Source organism: Prionailurus viverrinus, chromosome A1 (genome assembly GCF_022837055.1).
Source record: "Prionailurus viverrinus isolate Anna chromosome A1, UM_Priviv_1.0, whole genome shotgun sequence".
Classification (NCBI taxonomy): Eukaryota; Metazoa; Chordata; class Mammalia; order Carnivora; family Felidae; genus Prionailurus; species Prionailurus viverrinus.
In genome coordinates, this window is record NC_062561.1 from 174,307,813 (window position 1) to 174,330,657 (window position 22,845).

The window sequence follows — 22,845 nt, forward strand, 5'->3', positions numbered from 1 at the left end:
TATCTGGATTGGCTGGGCTAGTGGCACAGGCAGCAGAGTCCAGCATTTTAGTGTTGGTAGAGATAATGGTGTCCTTCCTCCATGGTCCTGTCCTTCCATTCTGTGATGTGACACAGGCAGGATGCCGGTCTTATAGCCCACGCCTCATTCTTTAGTGTTTTTGGTAGTTCTGTGAACTTAAACTTGCTAGTTTCTTTTGCTTTCAGCTGAAAATCTTGATACACCCTGAGGGACCTGGCTTCCCCAGTCTTTCTTATCTGGTGACATATTCTCCCTCTTTCAAGGTGCTAGGCATCATCTTGCCGTAGGGCCTTAGCAAATGCTGTTCCCTCTGCCTGGAACATCCTCTCCCCACCTCTCTCTACTTACCCATGGACTAATTCCTGGGTTTCAGCTTGCATGTCACCTGCCCTGCCCCGCCCCCAGCTTAGGCTCAGTCCTTCTATTTTATGCTTCGTCTGCATTGGCATTTTCCTTTGCAGCATTTTATCACAGTTGGAATGAGGTCCTCTATGACATGAAACTGTGTCTCATTCCAGGGTTCTAGCATACAGTGGGGGCTAAGGAAAAATAAATTTCCCTTCCCACCTCTCTAGGGACCTCTGTCCTATCTTAATAGCCCTTTGCCAGACACTGCTCAGCCTCTATTAAATTTCCTGACTTTCAAGGAATATGTTCATTCAGGTGCAAGTAAGATATCCCAACTCAAATGGACTTACAAAAAATAGTGAGTTTATTGACTTAAGCAATTTAAAAATGTTGGTTTATTTATTTTGAGAGAGAGCGAGCATGAGTGGGGGAGGGGCAGAGAGCGAGCAAGAAAGAGAAAATCCCAAGCAGGCTCCGTGCTGTCAGCGCAGAGCCCTATGTGGGGCTTGAATTCATGAATCATGAGATCATGACCTGAACTGATATCAAGAGTTGGACGCTTAACCAACTGGGTCAACCAGGTGCCCCTGGCTTATGCAATTTTAAAGTCCAGAGGTGGATCAGGCTTTAGGAATAGCTAGACCAAGACTCTCTCTTTTTCTTTCTTTCCTCTGGCTCCATTCTGTGGCAGGTGCTTCCCAAGAAGTAACAAAGAAGGCTAACCAACAGCTCTGCGCTCAAAACCTTCCCATTTAGCAACTCTTTCCCAATTGTTCTAGCAGAAGCCAGGGGGTTGGAGGTCATCTCGAGCCAGACCACATCAGCTGAGGGTGGGATTCCTCAAGGAAGAAGAAAGGTAAATAGATACCAGGAGACCAAAACAAGGTATGGTTACTAGGTGTGATTCTGGAAGCCTTTCTGCAAAATAAACCATTCCTACACATAGTGATTTGAAACATTTACTATTTGTCAAAATTCTGTGGATTAGGTGGGCTCAGCTTGGCAGTTCTCTGGCTAGTCTCTTCTGAGGTTGTTTATGCTGGTGGCATATATATCTTCTTAGGTAAGTGGAGGTCACTGGGTTGATGAAGAAGCTGAAACATGTATTAGTACTCCTGGGGTGGGGGGAAACAGTACTCCTGGTTATGATAGAAATCCAACTTAAGTTGACTTAAAGAAAAAGAGTATTGACTGGTAACTAAAAAGTCCTGAGAGTATTAGCTTCAGGCCTCGTTAGATCTAGGTGTTCATCAGAAACCAGTCTCTTCCCAACTCTCAGCTGTTTTCTCCTGTGATGATTCAATTTTCACACAGATTGTCTTTATGTAGTGGCAAAGATGACTACTAACAGCTCCAGAATTATTCTGATTGCCCAGGCTTGGGTCACAAGTTCATCCCTGGAACTAGGGACTGGGGTCAGTCTCTCAGAACCACAGGATAGAAGAATGGAAGAGAGATGTTACCCAAGGTAAAAGAGTGAAAGAAAGGCTGATGAGTAGGGCCAACATCAGGTGTCCTTCCAAGCAGCTGACTAAATTACAGTCTTCAAACAGTGTCCTCTGGAAGGAAATGTTCTGAGGGAAGGGCAAGATGGCCTCTGGAAGTAGAGGTGTGCTAACAAAGACTTGGGAACACGGGGGTCAAATCCCTCCATGATTACTTCTTGGTTGTGTAAGCTCTGCAAGGTTTTACCTCTGAATTTCTGCTGTGAAATCAAGCCTTTTTCAGGTTGTCTTGAGGGCTAAATGAAATATCAAATATAGGAGCTCAGAAGTCATCCTATTCTCTTCAGTATTCAAATAGTAAGGTCCTGCCGCAGTTCTACTTTGCCCAGTAAAAAAAAAAAAAAAAAAAAAAAAAAAAGGAGCGTTCTCCACCTAGTGGCCATCAGGGTTACCGCGCTGTAGCATTGACCCATTTACAGAACCCTCTAAGGTTTCTTGCGAGCCCCTGGACAGATGAAGCAGAATTTGTGGAGGACAGTGAGCCTGCGAGTGCCAGAACAAGGATATGCCTGCCCTTTCTGTAATGTGGACTTGCATGGGGCAGAGTAGGTGAGGTTGTTAGGTGGACAAATGGTCAGAAGGAGAAATTGTTTTTTCCTATTCTTTTTGACACTAATGACGGCTGATCAGAAGGTCTGGATAGGGATGGGAACAGCTCATCTGGTAGAGGCTTTGGTGAAGGGTTTCTTTGTTACCTGCTTTGGGAAGAACTCCTAGCTGCCCATCACTGCCTCTGTAGTACTTGGGCTCAAACTGTGATTTCTTACAACTTCTGAGCCAGACAGAAAATAGGAGGCTTCAGGTCACATGAAGCTGGTGGCAGGGTGCAAGACCAACACCCAAGAACCCTGAATCCCAGAGTAGTGTCCCCTGTGACACACTTCATGGTTGCTGTATGTCTACATACATAGCTCTATGTCTGCACTTACGGGTTATTACATCCCAACACCTGCTTTTCATCCAGCTCAGGGCTAAGAGCTTTACATGCATAATTCTCCTCAGGTGTCATTGGCTGCAGAACCTGAGGTGCCCCTGAGGTTCCTGGGATAAGATGAGGTTCCCTAGCAGTGAAAGGTGGCTTCTTGCTGGAGCCCAGGGAAGAACCACCTCTGGCCAGCATGTTGCCCTCCTCCTCTCATCAGATTGAATTAGGTTTCTGGCATTTCATAACTCATTGAGACTTAATACAGGACTCTGTGCCAGATGCCATCTGCCTCCAGACTCACCTCCCCAGGAAGACCCAGAGATTACTTCAGGCCAATAATAGAAGGAGCAGCAGCCATCATTTACATAGTATCTACCATATGTCAGGTACTGTAATTGTTTCATATGTATCTATTCTTTTCATTCCCACAATAACCCATACGGTAGGTACTAGTGTTTCACCCTTAAGTACAGGTTAGCTCATCAAGATCACACAGCCCCACAGAGCTAAGATCTGAACTGCAGCTGCCTGGTTCCAGAGCTTGTTTTTTTTTTTTTGCTGTACACTAGACTGCCTCTCCCGCCATGAGACCTTCCTTAGCCACCAGAGCCATGAGCAGGAGCTCCCTCTGATGTTTACCTGCTGGATTGTGTATTGTGGGTCCTGGGCACTGACATCAGAGACCATTCCAGGCTAGAGAAATTCAAACCTGATCTCAGGAATGCTTAGAGTAAGAGGAGCTCTGATATGAAGTCAATATGAACCCTTGGGTTCAAATTCCCATGTGCCACCAGAATGTCCAAAATTAGAAAGACTGACAACACCAAATGCTGGTAAGTTGGTAGAACCACTGTGGAAAACCATTTGGTAGTATCTAGACAAATTAAACATAACCCATCCTATAATGCAGTGATTCTACTCCGGGATATATGTGTGCACATGCACACCAAATGACACATACAAAATTTTTCAGAAGAGCTTTATTTATAATAGTTCAAAACTAGAAATAACCCAATTGTCCATCAACAGAATGGCTAAATTGTGGTGTATTCATATAACGGACTACTACTACAGAGCATGAAAAAAAAAAAAAAAACTTCTGACACACATACACACACAAACATGGATAAATCTCACAGACATAATACTGAGCAAAAGAGGATGTGATTCCATTTTTATAGAATTCAAGAGCAAGCAAAACTAATCTAGGGGGATAGAGGTGAAAATAGTGTTTACTTCTGGGAGATAATAACTAGGAAGGGAAACAAAGGAAACTTCTGGGGAGCTGGCAATGTTCTGTATCTTGATCTGGAGGGTGACCACCCAGATGTACACATACATGTAAGGATTCATCAAATTGTGCTCTAAAAACTGGAGCACGTTACTAAATATATCTCAAAAAGTTAGGGAAAAAGTGATATTTCAAATACAGACAACTTCTGGGTATGGCTGACAAGTTATTTTTGCCTACCCACATCCATTCTTCTCCCTTAGTCTGAAAGGAGCCCCACACTTTCCTGTTTTCTGTTTCAGTCAATGTGTTTTAGGTATAGCTCACTCTTTTTCAGTCCCCAAATCAGGGGCCTAGTCGCAGTGATTGGTTTAAGAACTGGAACAGGGCCAAGCTGGTTAATGAATGAATCCCAGAATTTTTTTGTTGGAACTAGTAGGAAAAGATGATCTTTCCAATGTAGTTGCCCCTCCATCAGGAGACAAGCCTGGAGCTGCCAGTGGCCATCTTGCTACCTTCTGGAGAGAGTTGGCCTGAGAAAGAGGCCACACAGAGGAAAGCAGAGTGAAATTAAATTCTTCCTGATGACAGTGTGTCAGAACCTGGATCTAGCCATCCCTGTACTGAAATTTTTCATTAGGTGAATCAATAAATTTCCTTTTTTAGCTAACCACTTTGATTTCAGTATATTTTAATGTTTGTTTTTGAGAGAGAGACAGAGTACGAGCAGGGGATAGGCAGAAAGAGAGAGAGACACAGAATCCGAAGCAGGCTCCAGGTTCTGAGCTGTCAGCACAGAGCTGGACTTGGGGCTCGAACTCACAAACTGTGAGATCATGACCTAAGCCGAAGTCGGACACTTAGCCAACTGAGCCACTCAGGCATCCCATCAGTTTCTTATAGTTATAAACTGGAGTCTAATAAACTGGGAATCTTGGGTAAAATTATGAGAAATATGGGGGAGCTTGGGATAAAAAATAACCACTGACCCTTGTCCAATCTGTTTTGTGGCTGCTTGCTCTATGAGCCCATGGCCCTGTCAGATGGTAGGTGAGGCAGGCCCAGGGGTTATATCAGAAGGATTCTGGTCCTTTTTGGAAAGGGTTCTGGACGAGGAATCTAGAGAACTGGATTCTACTCTCCATTTTGTTGCTTCTTAGTGCCAGGACCTTGGATAAAATAGTACATCACTTTGACCCTTTTCTATAAAATGGAGTATCATTACCTAGCTCAAAAGGCTGTTATGCAGATCAAATGCAAGTTTCCCAACTTCTCCAGCTTTTTCATACCCTGAGGTGAGTTAAGACCTTTATCCTGGGCATTCTTGCTGGGCTCTGTAGGACCCTCTGACCATTGCCATAATGATCTTTAACAAGTATGTGAGCTTCCCAAGAGCAAGAAAGTGTTCATCCCTGTGCCCTCTTGCCGAAAGGGCTGGGCACGCGGCTAACAGGGACTCCTGAATCCAGACTAAGGTCTTGCAGGCCAAGGTTCGTGATACAGCAGCCCACCCACCCTTCTGCCCTTCATTTCCTTGCGTGATAGATGAGGCTGATTCGGACATCCTGGATAAATTAGAAGGATTGCAGGGAAATTGCTGAGACAGTCTGGGCTTTGGAAGCTGAGAGCTGAGAACCCACCATGGGGGCCACGTAGGGCCTTTCCCAGCTGGTCAAGAGCCAGGTACCCAAGAAAGGCTTGCTGAGTGAAGAATGGGAGCTGAGGCTGCCTGGGAACCTTCCTCAGGTCTGGCTGTCTGAAACTAAGGTTGACAAAAGGCTCCTGAGGCCATCACACTCACTCCTCCCCTAGCTCATTTCTGGGTCATAGAAAAGGTTCCTGCAAGAATCTCCAGGCCTGTAAATCCATGGAACAAACCTAGTGCTGAGTAAGAGCTGTGAGGGAAAAGGCCATCTTTCCTCATACTCATTCATTCATTCAACAAACACTTCATGACACGCCACTCCACATTACAGAAGTTGAGATGAAAAAGGTTAGGTCTCTGTCCTGAAGGCATTAGCCTGGAGAGAGCCAGACTGGATACAACCTCCATTTTGGCTTCCTTATCTATCTCTTATCCTGCTCCCCTGCATTCCTTCTCCACCTAACAGCCAAATGATCCTCTCAAACAAAGTAGATTCTCATCTTAAACCTTCTAACGACCTCCATGAGACCCTCTGTGACAGGGGGAGATGGATAAGTGGATGACGTTGTATTAAGTTTAGGGCACCTGGGAAGTCTCCCACAGGCTGCCAAATAATTAAAAGTTTATCTTTGTCCCACCTTCTTAGATCAGTATTTAGAGCCCTGGGAGTATGAGAGGGTTGAGGGTGAGGGGTCAAGACACACATACTAGATCCAACGGTAATATGGCCCCAAATCCCAGGTTTGTTAAGTTGCAGTCTGGCTCATGGGAGAAATTCTTTATTTAGATGCTTCAGTGACCAAGAGACAGAGCATAAGCACGCGCACACACACACCCATACACAATACATAAAGGCATTTCACAGGCAAAGGGATAGGCAATGGGGCGGGGTGGGGGGTGGGGGGGAGAGGCCACGAGAGCAGCTAGGGGCTTCTTTGACTCAATGAAGGGGGGCCTATGATGGTGACACTCCTTGGAATTCCCGCTTAAAAGCTACAAGGAAATATCCACTCCCAGTGAAATCCCAGGCCGTAAAAGACAGCAGAGTTGGAGATATCTAGGTTCGGGGCCTGGGGAACACCTGTTTCCTCACTGCAGAAACCTGCACTGGCTCTCCTTTCTTTCCCTGGTACCCAGGAATCTCCTGGTGGATAATGGAAGAGGGCTAGCACCACAGCAACCTGGACAGGTGGTCTCCTACATGAGGAGGAGAGGGCTAGTAGAGCCAAGGAGCAGCAATGGACCTTTGAGCTGGCTGGCATGAGATAGTTCACCTTTTAAGGGCACAGAATCATCAAGAAAACTTGCATGTGGGGGCTTTGCCACATGACCCTGGGTCAGAGCACCTCTCTGATGGGGGAGGGGAAAAGGCCCCCCTCTTAGAGCTTTCATAATCCCACTGGATACCGAGGCCTCCTCCAGCTCTAGCTTTTCCCCAGCTGATGCATATCCTTAGCACCATTCAGGAACTGTGGAGAAGAGGCAGAAGGACAGCACTGCTCTGCCAGGACTGTGTCATTGCTCCAGGAGGAGACTTCACAGTGGGCAGAAAACTGTGTAACTGGCCAGCATCTGGTCTCAGGCTCAGGAAAGCCTGCACTTTTTGGGGAAAGGGAGTGTGTCATGTTAGCTCCAAGCTCCCATAGGGCAGCCACTTCCATCTGCCCTTTCCTACCTAGGCAGAACTCTGGTGTGAAAGCTCCAGGTTTCACTGGAGCTGCCTGGAGCCCAGGGACAGCTCAGTTCTTTAGCGGCAGAGACTGGTTCAAAAATGACCTGCAAAGGAAAGACAGGCCTGGGGCTCATGACATATGGCCCAAAGAGGCTGGGGAAGGGGAAAGGCCATCCTCCAAACTACTATTCTGTGAGGCTCCAAGTCCTTTCAAGATCCACCCCCTTCCCTTGTCCTGACCTAGAGGGCCCATTCCAAAGGGGAAGAGCAGGGGTGGATTAGCCTGGACCAATCAGAGGCTATCTGTGGCCCACTCCTGCCTAAGGCCTATGTGTTCTCCAGGTATAAGAAAGGAGGAAGAGGGAGCCAAGGGCTGACCATGGTCACGGGAAGCTGGCTCACGGCTGGTTCAACCTGGGGTGCTGGACAGAAACACCTCTAGTCTTCCAAGGTGGCTGAGTCTTTCTGAATGGGCTGCCTTTGCATTGGAATCTGGCCCAGGGGTGATGCCATTGTTTTTGGTGACCTGTAGTTTGAGAAGGAATAAACACACAGGGTCAGTTTGTGGTGGTTATGATGGTGCTCCAGGTAATTTTCTAAAGATAGTACAGCTCTTCCAGGGCCTTGGAGTAATAAGGCGACCAGGTCTCCTTTACTGAGGGTCACTGCATGCTAGGCACAATGCTGGGTGCTTTGCTTCTAGCATCCTATTTAATCTTCATGGCAATTCTACAAGGCGGGGATAGTACCCCTGAAACTAAAGTTCAGAAAGTCTAAGTCACCTGACCCCAGTAGGCTTTTTATTGTTGTTTTCTGTTTTGTTTTTTTAATTTTTAAAATTAAATAATTATGTTGTTGTTGTTGTTGTTGTTGACCATCCCTCCACCCTTAAGCTTTTTAAAAGTGTGGCAGGTTCAGAACAGCAGCCCACATCTCTCCACTACCAAACCATTTATTCTGCCTATAGGGCCCTATATGACCTGGATAGTACAGACTGATCATTCTTTCCCTCACACTGAGTCAAAAGTGGCTCTCCAGTCACTCTATCCCACTTTCTGCATACCTAGCAATAACTGATATTGTCTTATTTGTTTATGGATTTGTTTAGGATCTGCTTCTACCACTAGATGGGGATCCAAAAAAATCAGGGAACAGCATTGATCCTGGTTCCTACTGTAGCCCTAGTGCTCCATATAGGACCTGGCACATAGTAGGTACTCAATAAATATTTGTTGAATGAATGAAAGCTTACCTCTAATAGTTCCCTTTTCTGGTACCAGCATTTCACATACTTTATCTCTAACTCTCAGGTCATCCCATAAGGTGAGGATAATGAGCCCCATATGCAATGGCAGAGCAAAATAAATGTACTTTGGAATCAAAAGGTTTGAATTCTGGGTCTAACTCCAAGTAACTAAGTGGCTTGGGCAAGTCACTTAACCTACCTGACATTAGGTTTCCTCAGGTCGTAAAGGGGTGTGTGTGTGTGTGTGTGTGTGTGTCTTAATTCAGAGCTGCTACTGTGAATTAAATGAAATTAACTTAGGTGTTAAATAGTAGCTATAATCTTACAGAAGAGGAAGTGGAGCCTCAGAGAAGTTTACTGACTCACCCAAAGTCACATAGCTGAAAATATAGAAAGAAAAGAGTAAATACTAGCATTTTCAAGACTGGGCACCCCCAGGGTAGGGCTCTGGTTGTCTCCAGGTTGTATGCTGAAACTGCCACCAGTCAAGCTGCAAGGGAGATGTGCTGAAATGGGAGTGAGCCCCAGGCTGGACTGTGCAGGCTTGTCTCAAGTCCATATCTAAAAGAAGCCTCAAAAGTCCTCAGATCTGCTGCAATGTGGGAGGGGAAACTTCAGTCAGAGTGGAGAGGACCAAGGACATTTTGACTAATATTTTGTGTTTTCACCACCTTTAGTTAATTCAGCTCTGTGAACAATGCAGAACCTACCATTTAAGTCAAAGAAATCAGTTTATTAGACTTGGTTGCCTGAAACTCAATTTCCTTATCTATAAAATGAGTATATTCTCATCTCAGAAAGTTATGTTGTAGCACACTGTCCACACTACCCAGTTCCCTTCTGAGAGGAAGAGACAGAACTGCATAAGCCCTCCCCTTACCAGGCCCTAGCCTCCTCATATCACACGGTGCCATAACCTCCTTGTTAGCATGATGCCCTAGAAAAGCATGCTGTGAGCCAGACAAGACTCAGTTTGAATTATAGGCTCTGTCTCATAGTATCACTTGAATGGTGGTTGCCTCTGTCTATAATAATAATACCTTCTTCCTAGGGTTGTTGTGTGGATTACCTGAGAGGATTTGCTTGGCATATGCCCTGCAACAGAACAGGGGTTCAAAGAGTGTTAGTCATTTTCAAGGTTATCATGAACAGATGACTGTGTTTACCTCTTCCCTTCAAAGCACTTATCAGAATTTGTAATTATTGGTTGTTTACTCGTTTATTGTTTGTCTCCTCCCATCAGAACGTAAGGTCACAAGAGCATGGACTGGATCTGTTTTGGCCACCACCCAGAGGGTGTTCAATAAATACTTGATCAATGAATGAACAAATCTGGTCATATTTGGTAATAACCTGGAGAGTGAGCTTTTGCCATAGAACTGATGGCAGTAGAGACTAGGTTCTTAGGCCAGTGACAGGCTTGAGGGAAGGGAAACTTCCCTAGTCAGACTGCTATAGGGCAGGAAATCTAAGTACTTTTAGGAGACCGCCAAGGAAAGTGTCTTAAGTTTCTCTACTCAAACCTTCAGTGGCAGGTCTAAAGGCTGCGGAGAAGCTGATGGGAGGAAAAACTTACAGAGGAGACACTTTTGTTAACTGACTGATTTTCTGTTGACTGAGAAAAGGCTGCCAGGATTCCATTTTAGCAAAGTAGTACCTGGCTTTGTTTTGATTTAGAAGCCTTGAGTTCTTGTAGCAGACCCTTGAATTTCAAAGGAAGATTACTCACTGGTTCTTGTGTTTGAAGCCGCTGACATGAGCTTGATACTGTTCTATGGAGTTCAGCACTATCTTACACGTCTTGCAGGGGTAACCCTTCCCAGCTGAAACACACATAAAAGTCAAGATACTTAGTTATCCAGGAACAAGGGACCTGGGGACTGCTGCTTTTGACAGTAAATGCCCTTCTGAGGATGGATGGTGGAGTGAGATTAGGTGGTTGTTCCTGATGAGAATCCCAGAGGCCTCAATGCTCAGGGGACACTGGCTGTGTGCCTATGTGCTTTCTGGGGTTGGGAACCTCCTCACTCCCCTCTGTACCCCCAAGTCCCAGAATCGAACCTGGTCTACAGTAGCTGTCTGTTGAGTAAATAAAAGATTGACAGAACAAAGAGGTGACATTTGATGTATCTTTTTACCTGGACTGTGTGCTAAGTGGCCTCATTAAGGATGCCCTTCACTGAGAGATCTCTGGGAAACTGCCACTCTCCCTAGGCTTGCAATAACAGTAATTAATGAGAATGCCTGCTATGAAAATTAATCTAGTCTTTCTATCTTGGGGCTCACAGACACTCTTACTACCAGGGCTGATCCAATGACAAAGTGGCCTTTGTCCACATGGCCAAGATATGGAGCTGGACTCCTGGCTCTGCCTTCATGTGATCTTGACTAAACCCCTTCCCCTTTCTGATCCTCAGCTTTTCTCAACTGTAAGTCAATTATACCATAACTTATAACCATAATACTTATAATAAAAGCCAGTATCATTAACCAAGTACCTGATATAGGCCATGCACGCTATATAATTTTGCTTGGCCCTCATAATGATTTTCCTGGGAAAATCATTATCATTATTTTATAAAGGAAAATAAGGCAAAGTCACATGTCTAAGAACACAGTGTTAGTAAGCGGCAAACTCAGGCTTGGCTGACCACAAAGGCTGTACTTATTCTAGCGTGACAGATGTTAGCTGTACAAGAAAGGCAGCTGTACACATGACTTCAAGAGCCCTCTGGTTCTGACACTCTTCTAACCATCTGCCACCCTAAAGTTTCACAGCTCTGGAGTGAGATCACCTAGGCTCAAATCCCAGCTCTATCATTTCTTACCTGTAGGACCACAGGCCAGTTACTTAACCTCTCTGAGATTTGGTTTCCTCATTTGTAAAAGTGGGGCTTCTCTGAGACTCAGGTTCCTTACCTATAAAATGAGGTTAATATTAGTATCAACCTCATAAAGTTACTGTAATGATTTAAATAAAAGCATTTGACACATATAAGTGCTCAACAAATGTGAGCTCTTATTACTAGTATTTTTTCACTCTTATGGGCTCCATGCATCAGTCTGGCAAAGAGGTGGAGAGTATCTTTTAACCAGCCTTCTATGGCAGCTGTAGCTGAGAACACCAATGATCTCCTCTATTCCAATTAGCTAGCCGATGTTCCTTTGTATCTTCAGGTATTTCCTGGAAGACACACCCCTTTAGAGCATTTAAGGGGAATATTACTGCAATCAGAATTCAGGTCCATTTTAGACATTTATGGCCAGCATTTGCAGAAGGCTTAATCTTAGACCCTCAGCTCTTCTCTTTCTAAACTCTCTAGGGGTTTCATTCATTCTGCTGACTTTCATTACCACCTAAAATATATGAAACCACTAATATTTAACAATTACTGACCTACCAAAATGGCAATATCTCTAACCCAGACCTCTCATTTGAGTTCTAGACCTATATATCCAACTGCCTACTTGGATATCTCATGGGCATCTTAACTCCAAGCTGACAAAACCTGGCTATCCACCTAATTGCTTAAGACTAAATCTGGTTATCATCTTTGACTATTCCCTCTCCTTCACCTCCCACATTTTTTTTTGTTTGTTTGTTTGTTTGTTTGTTTTGGTAAAGATCTTATTTTTATGTCATCTCTACACCCAATGTAGGGCTTGAACTCACAATCCCGAGATCAAGAATTGCACGCTCTGAAGGCTGACCCAGCAAGGCCCCCCTCACCTCCCACATTTGATGGCCAAATCCAGATAATTCTTTTTTCTTTTTTAAGTTCATTGATTTATTTTGAGTGAGAGAGGGAGAGTGTGAGCAAGGGTGCAGAGAGAGAGGGGGGGAGAGAGAATCCCCAGCAGGCTCCACACTGACAGCACAGAGCTGGATGTAGGGCTCAATCTTACAAACTGTGACATCATGATCCAAGCTGAAATCAAGAGTTGGATGTTTAACTGAGCCACCCAGACGCCCCTAAATCCTGACAATTCCACTTCCTACATAGCTCTTGAATCCATCTACTTCTGTCTATCTCCTCCACTGCTACCTTACTTAGTCCAAGCTCCAATCCTCTCTAGTATGAATTACTACAATACCGTCATTGCTGGGGTCTCCCCACTCCTCTTCCTCCCTTTTCCAAACCATTCTCCACTTCGTAAGCAGAATGATCTAATAATGCTTAAATTGTCATTGGCTTCCCAATGCTTTTAGGTTAAAGGCCCAAATCCCTAACATGACCAACAGTACCAGGACTGGATGTTCCGTCATCTCCCCAGGATCGTTTTGCCCCACATTATCCTCCTTTCACTCTGGGAAACCTTCACTGATCCCTGTTCCAATTTAAGTTGTCCCATTTGTTTCCTTTCCTTTTTTTTTTTTTTTTAAAGATTTTATTTTTAAGTAATTTCTACACCTAACATGGGGCTTGAACTTACAACCCTGAGATCAAGAACTGTGTGCTCTGCCAACTGAGTCAGCCATGTGCCCCATTTGTTTCCTTTTCTAAACCTTGTCACACTTGCAGTTATTTGCTCAATGCCTGTCTTTTCTACTAAACTCTAAGCTTCATGAGAACATGGACAACACCTGTCTTGTTTACTATCATATATACAATGCCTGACAAATATTAGGAAAGCACTTAGCAAATATTTCTTGACTATATATGATTTTTTGTTTTGAGAGAGAGAGTGCGCGCGAGTGAGTGCGTGCCTAGGCGGGGGAGGGGGGCAGAGGGAGAGGTGAAGAGGTGAAGAGGTGAAGAGGGAGAGAGGGAGAGAGGGAGAGAGGGAGAGAGGGAGAGAGGGAGAGGGAGAGAGAGACAGAAAGGGAGAGAGAGAGAAAGAGAGAAAGAGAGAAAGAGAGAGAGAGAGAGAGAGAGAGAGAGAGAGAATATCTTAAGCAGGCTCCATGCTCCAACACAGGGCTTGATCCCATGACCCTGGGATCATGACCTGAACTGAAATCAAGAGTTGGATACTGACTAAGCCACTCGGGCACTCTTTGACTATATATGAACTTAACAAGACCTGAAAACCTGTCCTAAGCATAGTTGAAGAGACTCGGGGGATCAGCATGGGGCAGAGAAAGCAGCCCTGTTCTATGTAGGAGGCAAGGCCCTAAGCAGGGAAAGAAAGTGATGGGGTAAAGCAGAGGAGGATTCCAGTAACCTGGGGTGAGTGTTGAATGCTCTGACAGTTGGAAGGATTTGGCTGCCTGAATGATATGCAGGCTTTAGTTTTAGCATTCTTGGATAAATGAGAGAAATGCGAGCCAGGAATATAAAGCAAATTTCAAGTCTTTGATCTGCTTGGTAGATGCTGCATCTTCCCCTTGGGGAAGAGATCTGGACACTCTGGATCATCTCACATTTGACCCATACTTGTCATGAGACACTCTGACAGGAGCCCCATGGAAACTATTCTCTGGACCCACTATAGAATTTAACCCAAATTTCAATGTGGCTCAGGTGCTGCCTAGTGTGGGACCCAGGAAAAATCACCTCATCTTTCTGATCCTAATGACCTCATTTGTAAAATGGGGACAATCAAACTTGCACAGCAGAGCTGCTGTGAGGATTAAATCCGGCAATTACATGTGAGAGTACCTAGCCTAAGGTCTGGACTGTAACAGCCACAGGTAAGTAAAGGATGACTGACTGACTGAATGAATGAACAAGCTTCAACAGAGGCCAGCAGGGAAAAGTCAAGCTGCTAACAAACCTAAAACCTTTGCTAAGGTGGAATCCCTGTTAGCTGAAGTCACTGCCTGCATATCCTAGGTCAACATTCCACCTCTGTGGGTAAGAAGGGGGTCAAAATGAGTTCAATGCCTCTGATGTCCTACAGTTGGAAAGCCTCCTGCCAAGTACACTCAGAGCTGGAGGCAGGAGGAAGGAGTGTAAGTTTTGGAACCAGACAGAGCTAGAGACACATATTGATGTTCTCACTTATCAACATCAGGTCCTATCAGCTCTATGACCTTGAGCAAGTCACTCTGAGTCTCAACTTCTTTATCTGTAAAATGCGAAAATCATACCTATTTTTAGGAATGCTGTGGGAATTAAATTATAATGTATATATTAATATCAAAAGGCGTGTGATGCCCCTGCCCCCTGCCTAGGTTTTCATGAAAAATTGTGGCTGATCTGTAAAGCAGTCAGATGCCTTAAGCAAGAAAAAAGCATCCAGGATACAGCTCTAGGATTAAGTTTGGTAATCAGCCTTAGGCAAAGGGAGGAGTAGATATAGGAAGGAGACTTTGGCTTGAGATAAAAGTATAGAATGGGGGAGTGCCTGGGTGGCTCAGTGGGTTAAGCATCTGACTTGCATCAGACTTCTGCTCAGGTCATGATCCGGTTCGTGGGTTCAAGCCTCGCATTGGGCTCCATGCTGACAGTGCAGGGCCTGCTTGGGATTGTCTCTCTCCCTTTCTCTCTGCCCCTTTCCCACTCATACTTTCTTTCTCTCAAAATAAATAAACTTAAAAAATAAAAAGAATAGAACGGGTACAAGTTAAGACAAGCAGCCTAAAATATGGCAGTGCCAAACATTAAAAAAAAGGGGAGGGGCCTGGGTGGCTCAGTCGGTTAAGCTTTGGACTTCAGCTCAGGTCATGATCTCGCGGTTGGTGGGTTTGAGCCCCTCATTGGACTCTGTGCTGACAGCATGGAGCCTGGAGCCTGCTTCAGATTCTTTGTCCTCCTCTCTCTCTGCCCCTCACGCACTCATGCTCTCTCTCTCTCTCTCAAAAATAAATAAACATTAAAAAAAAAAAATTAAACATGGCAGTGCCTGAGTCCTGCTAGTGGACAAGAGAGAATGAGGATATGACCAGAGCAGGGCCAAATAAAGATGGCCAAGAGCTGGAGCAAAGAAGAGTCAGCTGCAAGAGAACCCTGGGTCATGCCAGCTGGGTACTGTGTTGTCCCTATCAGTCTCAGGCCAAAATAGGAGGGTGTCACAGAGGGTGTTGAGGAGCTTGGTTCTGAAGTTCCCGTATTTCTCAGCATATGGGGCTGATCCTATTAAAGAGGAAGGCACTGCCTGCATATGGGAACACCAAGCACTTAATTTTGAAGAGGTTTATAAAGCAGGGTCCTTCAGTGGCATTGGAAGAGCACTCCTTGGCACCCTGCTAAAGGGACCTTCCCTTATTTCATAGCCACTATTTTGCACCCATCTCATCTGTGTCAGTATTGCTCAAGGACAACCTGTGTTGTAAGGCTGCTTTGGGTTTGGGGATTGATAGAGAGGCATGATCTCCCTTGCCCATATGTGGTCTGGAACATCTACTACAGTATCTGGGTGTTCACCTTTCTAAGACTGTGGCAAGAGCACAGATGACTCCAAGTAGCAGGTTCCCTGAGGCCAAGTTGTTTGTACTTGGATGCCATGGGGACCTCAAGTGTTGACTGGTGCTGCATCTCCATGGCCTGAGTGGAAACCCTGAGGACTCATACGAATGTAGGCTCCATGAGCCAGGCACTGTGTCAGTCTTGGTCACCACTGTACCCCAAAGAGGGTACACAGTAGGTACTCAATAAATATTTACTGACTGAATGAAAGAGAAAATAATAATCTCCCCTCCTCCACTCTTATTATAAGCCCTGAGAAGTTAATGTGATGGGAAGGGCTCTTAACTCTTCATGAATACTTACTCCTGTGATGTTGACTGGCATCTAGAAGTCAGGGTAAAAGCGAATATTCTCTGAGTCAGAGTGGGGTATGGGCAGGCCTCAACTGCTGAGAAGTGAGGGGCCCTGAGGACACTCTAATATCTGGCAGAGGCTGCTGAGGGCCTTCACACAAGGAATGTGGATGACAGGGAGCTTAAATCAGAGGTTGCAAACTGGTGGCCCTTGGCCCAAATCTGGCTTGCAGACAGATTTGGCTCATACACGGTTTAACATTTTTTAAATTTAGTAGCACATTTAAAATGGAGAGGAATTCTATTTTTTTTTTTTAAGATTATTTTTAAGTAATCTCTACATCCGACATGGGATTTCAACTCACAGCCCTGAGACCAAGAGTTGCATACTCTACCGACTGAGCCAGCCAGGCCCCCTAAAAATTAGGGAAATTCTTTTTTTTCAAAAAAGTTTTTTTAATGTTTATTTATTTTTGAGAGAGAGACAGACAGACAGAATGTAAGTAGAGGAGGGGCAAAGAGAGAGACAGAGAGACACAGATTCCGAAGCAGGCTCTAGGCTCTGTTAGCACAGAGCCCAACGTGGGGCTTGAACTCACGAACTATGAGATCATAGCCTGAGCCAAAGTCAGACACTTAACTGACTGAGCCATTCAGGTGCCTCAAAAATGAGGGGAATTCTTAAACAAATCTGATTTTCTAGATTCCTTGAAAAACTGAAAGATATGGTAATAACTAACTGGAGCTGTCTAGGAGAGGCATGCCCTCTTCAGCTGGTCATGCTCATTTACTTATTTTTATTTCCTATCTGGTTTCTGCAGGCATTTGAGGGTGCAATGCCTGCGAGGGGAGATGTAAGGAGGAAAAGACAGCATTGGTAGTCTGGAGAACTCGAGTCCTCAAGCCCTGATCCAGCTCTCGGTGTGAGCTGGGCCCCCTTACCTGATGAGTCAGTGACAGCAGGGTCGGCCAGCCGCCCATAGTGTGCCATGAGTTTGAGCTTGGTTTCCTGTTTCCTGTGTTTCTTGCCCACATAATGTTGTTGAGCCATGACAGGGTCGTTGAAAGTCGCATGGCAGAGGCTGCAGAACTTGTCTGGGTCTATCATTTCTCTATTCTGGTGCAAGGCTAAGGTGGAGGCCACAAGGAAAGGGTTTGTAAGGCGTTTCGACAGAGCTGCGGTGAGAGAGTTCAAACAGAAACAATGAAAAAAGACCCAGAAGGTGCCAAGCTTTTGAGTATGCTGAATGGAAAGAAAGGCTGGGTCACTAGTCACACTTGCAGATGTAGCACTGCCTGTGTGAATCACACAGTGAAAGTCTTATCTAATTGGGAAAACTGGCAAGATTTGGGAGAGCTCAAAGACCAGCTACTTTGGTCAGCAGTCTTCACTACTTTGGGCATATGAATCCTGATTTCCTCATTCTGAGGAGGTTCTGCACTTCTGCTATCCAGTTGTCAAATTATAACAGTCTAGAAATGTACATGTTTCTAGTTCTTTTATCCCTCAGAATTCCCCAGAGCTTCATAGCAAGTGGGACAAAAAACTGGGAGCCAATGCACAGATGTAGTAATTGAGAGCCTGAGGATTGGGAGGGTCATTTAGAAAAGGTAACCGTACTAGGAGGCCTTTTGGGTTACACTGTCTTCTAGGCTGAGTAGGAGAAAGAGAGGATGATACTGACGTTAAGTTACATGCTTTGTACATATATTTCCTCCTTTGGTCCTCAGAACTACCCCATGAGATAAATATCATCTTACCACATTATAGAGAAAAATCAAGGCTCAGATAGGTAAAGTGACTTGCCCAAGATTACCCTGGTAGTGAGTGAATCCATCTGCGTGACCCTAAAGACTATGCCCTCTTCGCTATGCCAGGCTGCCAGAGTGTGACAGGGAAACCTGAGGGAGGGCTATAGTCCGTGGTTTTACCTTCAGAAAACATCCTTGGTTCTGGTCAATGAATTCAGGTAATCAGAGTGTGTTATGAGTCCCCTGTGGGTCAACAAATGTCCTGATACTCCTGGCAGGCCACACAGCTGCTTTATAAAGTGGATGCCAAGACTCACGAATGAGTCCATGTGGCTAGAATGGTGTCAACCCAGTAACCACTGTTTTAAAAATGTGGCCTAGACCCCCCACCAATGGTGGAAGAGGAGTGGGGCTCAGCAGCACTCAGACAGATGGCTCAGATGCTTGCTCAGCAAGTTGCTTGAAAAGTAATGCACATGTTGTAGAATATTTGATAATATGAGAAAACATTCAATATGTGGTGTTACATTAAAAAGAAAGCAGGTTATACAGAAATCTGTTTCTTATGTCCTCAATTTTGTAAAACAAACGAAAAAACATACTGGTGATGCATGGAAAAAAGGCCAAAAGCATAGACTAAAAGGGTGCTTTTCAGTAATATCCAACTTTTCTATAATGAATATAGACTTCTGACATCAGAAAAGAGATAATAATGGTCGTTAAAACATAAAAGGCAAAAAAAAAAAAAAAGACATAAAAGGCCATTCTTTAAAAGATACTGAAGCATCAGAGGTGAACGGTTAAGTTGGAGGAACCGCTTCACGGACATCCAAAAAATAACTATGGGAGTCTTCTCTCAGGAAATAGCTTGAAATATGGAAAGAGTTTTCTACAGGGATGTTTGCTATACTGTTATTTATAAATATCAAAAAAGGGGAGAGGGAAAATGTTCAGCATTAGAGGAATGGTGTTATGATAGGATATTATAAAGTCATTAAAATGTTTATGAAAAAGTTTTTAATAACATGGGGAAATACAAATGTTATATTAAACAGAGTATAAAAGAAAATTACACACAATATGATCTTATCGTTGTTAAAAGATATATGCACAATCATATGTGGGTAGTAGCATTTTGAAATCTCACTAATATATTAACAGTGTTTCTCTGTGGTAGGATTTGGGGGATATTTTACTTTCTTCTTTGTACTTTTTTGCATCATTTCAGCTAGAATTATTCATAATGAGTATGCATCATTCTTATAAATATAAGGTTATTTAAAGTATTCTATGTTTATATGCACGTATATATGGATTTAATCTGTACATACATAAAACTATACACACAGATATACACACATACACATAACAAAAGATTATAGGAAAAACAATACTCCAAAATATTAACAGTGGTTACCTCTGAATGGCAAAATTATGCGTACTTTCTCTTTTCATATATCTGTATTTTCCATATTTTCTACAACATGCTTCTATTACTTTCACATTAGAAACATGTTTAACTTCATAAATATAGTTATAAACTCATGTAAAAACATAGAAATGTGCTTAAACTACAAAATTCAATGAAAAGTAAAAGCAGGATACAAACAGTACATGCACTATGATTACAACCATATAAAAGCATATCTGTACGTGGCAAAGGCTGAAAATGAATACGGAAAATAACCTCTTAAGTATGGAATCTTTGGGACCTGGCATATATCAGGGAATTTTCCCATTTATAGAAAAGATCAATCCATATAAAGACAAATAACCTTATAAAGTTTTTGTTCTTAAGCTATTTTCTCTTGGCCTAATGTTTTAATCTTTTTGGTACCATGAATGGTACCAACACTGACTTTATTATTTTTTTGAAGTAATCTCTACACACAGCATGGGGCTTGAACTCATGACCACAAGATAAAGAGTTGTATGTTCCACTGACTGAGCCAGACAGGCACCCCCCAACACCGACTTCAAACAAAAGCAATTAGTACTAGTATAACTTAATGATGAACAAACCATAAGCAAGGCCAATGACATGCTCCAGGTGGTAGATGCCTCACCAAAGACTTCATTTTATAAGGGGATTCCACTTGTGGGCTATCTTAATGACAGTGATAATACTAATGATAGCAGCTGTCATTTACTAAGCATCTATTATGTCCTAGATTCCTTAAATACATTTCATCCTCACAACCTATAGATAGTATTATTAACATCTTACAGGTGAGGAAACTTAGGCACAAAGAAGTTAAGTCATATAGATAGTAAATAGCAGCATCAGGATTTAAACCTGCATGTCTGTGGCTTCAAAGTCCATATTCTGTTGTTTCATAGCATGAATAACCAGATTTGGGTGTGTTAAGAGGGTATAATTATGAGTAATTTTTCACCTTATCTTCAAAGTCTTCTAAAACATTGTTGTCTTGTTTTCATGATACAGTATTATAAAAAAGAATAAGTATTATAAATAGTATAGTCAGTCTACTTCCTGGTCCAAGATAAAGAAGCAAAAATTACAAAAAAAAAAAAAAAAAAAAAAGACATAAAAATCAAAGAACTTTCACTCTTGACTAACTGCAGTTAGTGGAGGTTAAAAATCCCAGAAAGTCAGGAGTTAATGAGATGAAAGTGAGGGTTGAGCAACAGTGGTGACAAGATAAAGGGGACTATTTTAGAAGTCAATGCACTGGAATGAATTCATGGCAGTTGCAAACATGGCTTGCTGGGCAGTAGTGGCAGCACTCAAGTATTCAGCTTTGAAAAGCAAGTCCCTGTCTTGAGGAGAACAGGCAGCTTTGAGGATTAAAGAGAACAGGGCATAACCTGAGCACACGAAAAAGACAAGGATTTAGCTTTCAACTTGGAACACATGGTAATAATGGCAGGTGGATGCTGGGAGGGAAAAATCTAAGTGGGAGAGGTAAGAGATAGAATGCTCTCATGGTACGCATGGCCTGGAGGACTTTGACACTCTCGATTATAATTATTCATCAGGACAAAAGCTCAGGGCTAAGACACTTCTACAAAGAAAAACTGATGTAACCAAAGAAAGGGAAGTTACGTGAGCACAACTCTGAGACTGCATTTCAATCTAGCTGGGCCTACTTTGGTATTTTTAAGGACTCTCAAAAGTTTGACCTCTCCAAGTCTGTGGCCCTAGGCATTGCATTCTGGACATTGGCATTGGTGCCCTGAGGATGGGAGGGGTACCGATACAGCACTACTCAGGAAAACCAGTACCTTCCACCTTAGTGGATTGCTGCTTCAGCTTTAAGTTCTTTGCGTGGGTCTTCCCCAGGTAGTGCGACTGGGCCACGACAGGGGAGGAAAAGGTCATGTTACAGATGGGGCAGCACTGGTTCTTGTCTTTGCTTCTGCTGTTCTTCTGGTTGGGAGAAAGAACACAGGTCTGATCACGCCACTGCCCAGCCAGAAAATCTTCCATGGTTCCCCACTGCCCACAGAAGAATGGGCATTCAAGGCCCCCTTCACACACTAACCCCAACCTACCTTTCTGGATCCTTCTCCAGCTACTTCATTTTAGGCTCTACTCACCATTCCCCACTTTATTCCCTGTTACTTCCTTGCTTTGTTTAGGTCATTCTTGCTCCCTAGAATGATCTTCCTTTTTTCCTGCCTGGCATATATCTGCTTAGCCTTCAAGACTCATACATATATGTCACTTCTTCTGGGAGACTTTTACTCAACTCAGTACATAATTATTGAGCTGCTTTGTGTGAGTATTCAGAAAATAATTAATCTTGTTCCTCCTCTGCATGCCTAGAGTACATTAAACAGATCTCTATCATAGCACTTGTCACCCAAACTGACAGTGTCATAGCTTAGGAGACTTTTCTGTGAACCAAAGTGCAGTGTTTGGGTATGGACCATTGGACTCATCTTTATTTCCTATCCTTAGCACCCTGCTGGAGTCTGACAAATAGTAGATACTCAGGATTTGTTGAACAAGCAGATATTATTTGTTGATTGTGATTACACCAGAAAACAATGTATTTCAAGCCTATGTTAAGAGCTCCCAGCCTCTCTCTGAGGTCTGATCTCTGAATAAAGTATTCATTCTAAGAGGATTTTTTAATCCTGGCACTATTGACATTTTGGAGTAAATAATTCTTTGTTGCAGAGGAAGAAGAAAGTCAGTCACTTCATTTGAACTACTGGGCCACCCTGAGAGTTGAAGTAATCAAGATACAAAGAGGTGAAGTGACTTGTCTAGGGTCCCAGAGTTGATCTTGTCTCTCTGAATTCTAAATCATAAGCAGAAGGGCAACAAGGGGATGGGTCCAGTGAATTTGGAGAAGGGATGAGCAAGGCCCTTCCACGCCTGTGAACACTGTAATAGGAGGCTATCTGTAAATTTTCATTCATTGAGCATCCATCAAGAATTGTAATTTTACCTTACAATACCCTTAAAAGGTAGGAATTATTATCTCCATTTTATGAATAAAGTACAGAGAGATTAAGTGATTTGCCCAAAGTCATCAAACCAATATGTTGCAGAGCTAGTATAGGGCCCTAGTCTGCTACTTCTCATCCCATGACATTTGAACAACCTCCCATAAAACAAAATTAATGGTACCCTTGAGGGATTAGGATTGTTTCAGCATAATTCTCACAGTATTTCTAAGCCAAAAAGCAATGCAATTACACCTCAATCAGAACAGGCATTTGGAAAGTTGTTTCTTCCACCTGTTTATTCAAAACATTCAAGTGCTGAACTCAGCTCTTTCCCTCCCATTTCAAGAAAGCAAGCAGCCTGGCTTCCTTCCACTTTTTCTCCTTGAGTAGTAAATGAGAAGCTTTTGGTCCTGCTCCAATAAACCACTGGGTG

General features: G+C 43.5%; 1 protein-coding gene across 7 annotated transcripts in view; it reads right to left on the reverse strand.

The window, feature by feature from the left end:
* Positions 1 to 6,438: 6,438 nt before the first annotated feature.
* The window catches only part of ZNF346 (zinc finger protein 346), a 30,134-nt gene continuing 13,727 nt past the window's right edge, over positions 6,439 to 22,845 (reverse strand). For 2 of the 7 annotated variants that reach the window (XM_047857960.1, XM_047857996.1), the window contains 4 exons: positions 21,237 to 21,381; positions 17,181 to 17,414; positions 10,323 to 10,416; positions 6,439 to 7,873 (listed from right to left, as the gene is read on the reverse strand). In XM_047857960.1, the coding sequence (XP_047713916.1) occupies positions 7,786 to 7,873; positions 10,323 to 10,416; positions 17,181 to 17,414; positions 21,237 to 21,381 (561 nt within the window). In that variant the 3' untranslated portion in view covers positions 6,439 to 7,785. Of the gene's footprint in view, positions 10,417 to 11,421; positions 11,513 to 17,180; positions 17,415 to 21,236; positions 21,382 to 22,845 lie in introns of all 7 variants that reach the window. The other 5 variants (XR_007152051.1, XM_047857971.1, XM_047857982.1 and 2 more) reach the window with 5 other exon arrangements.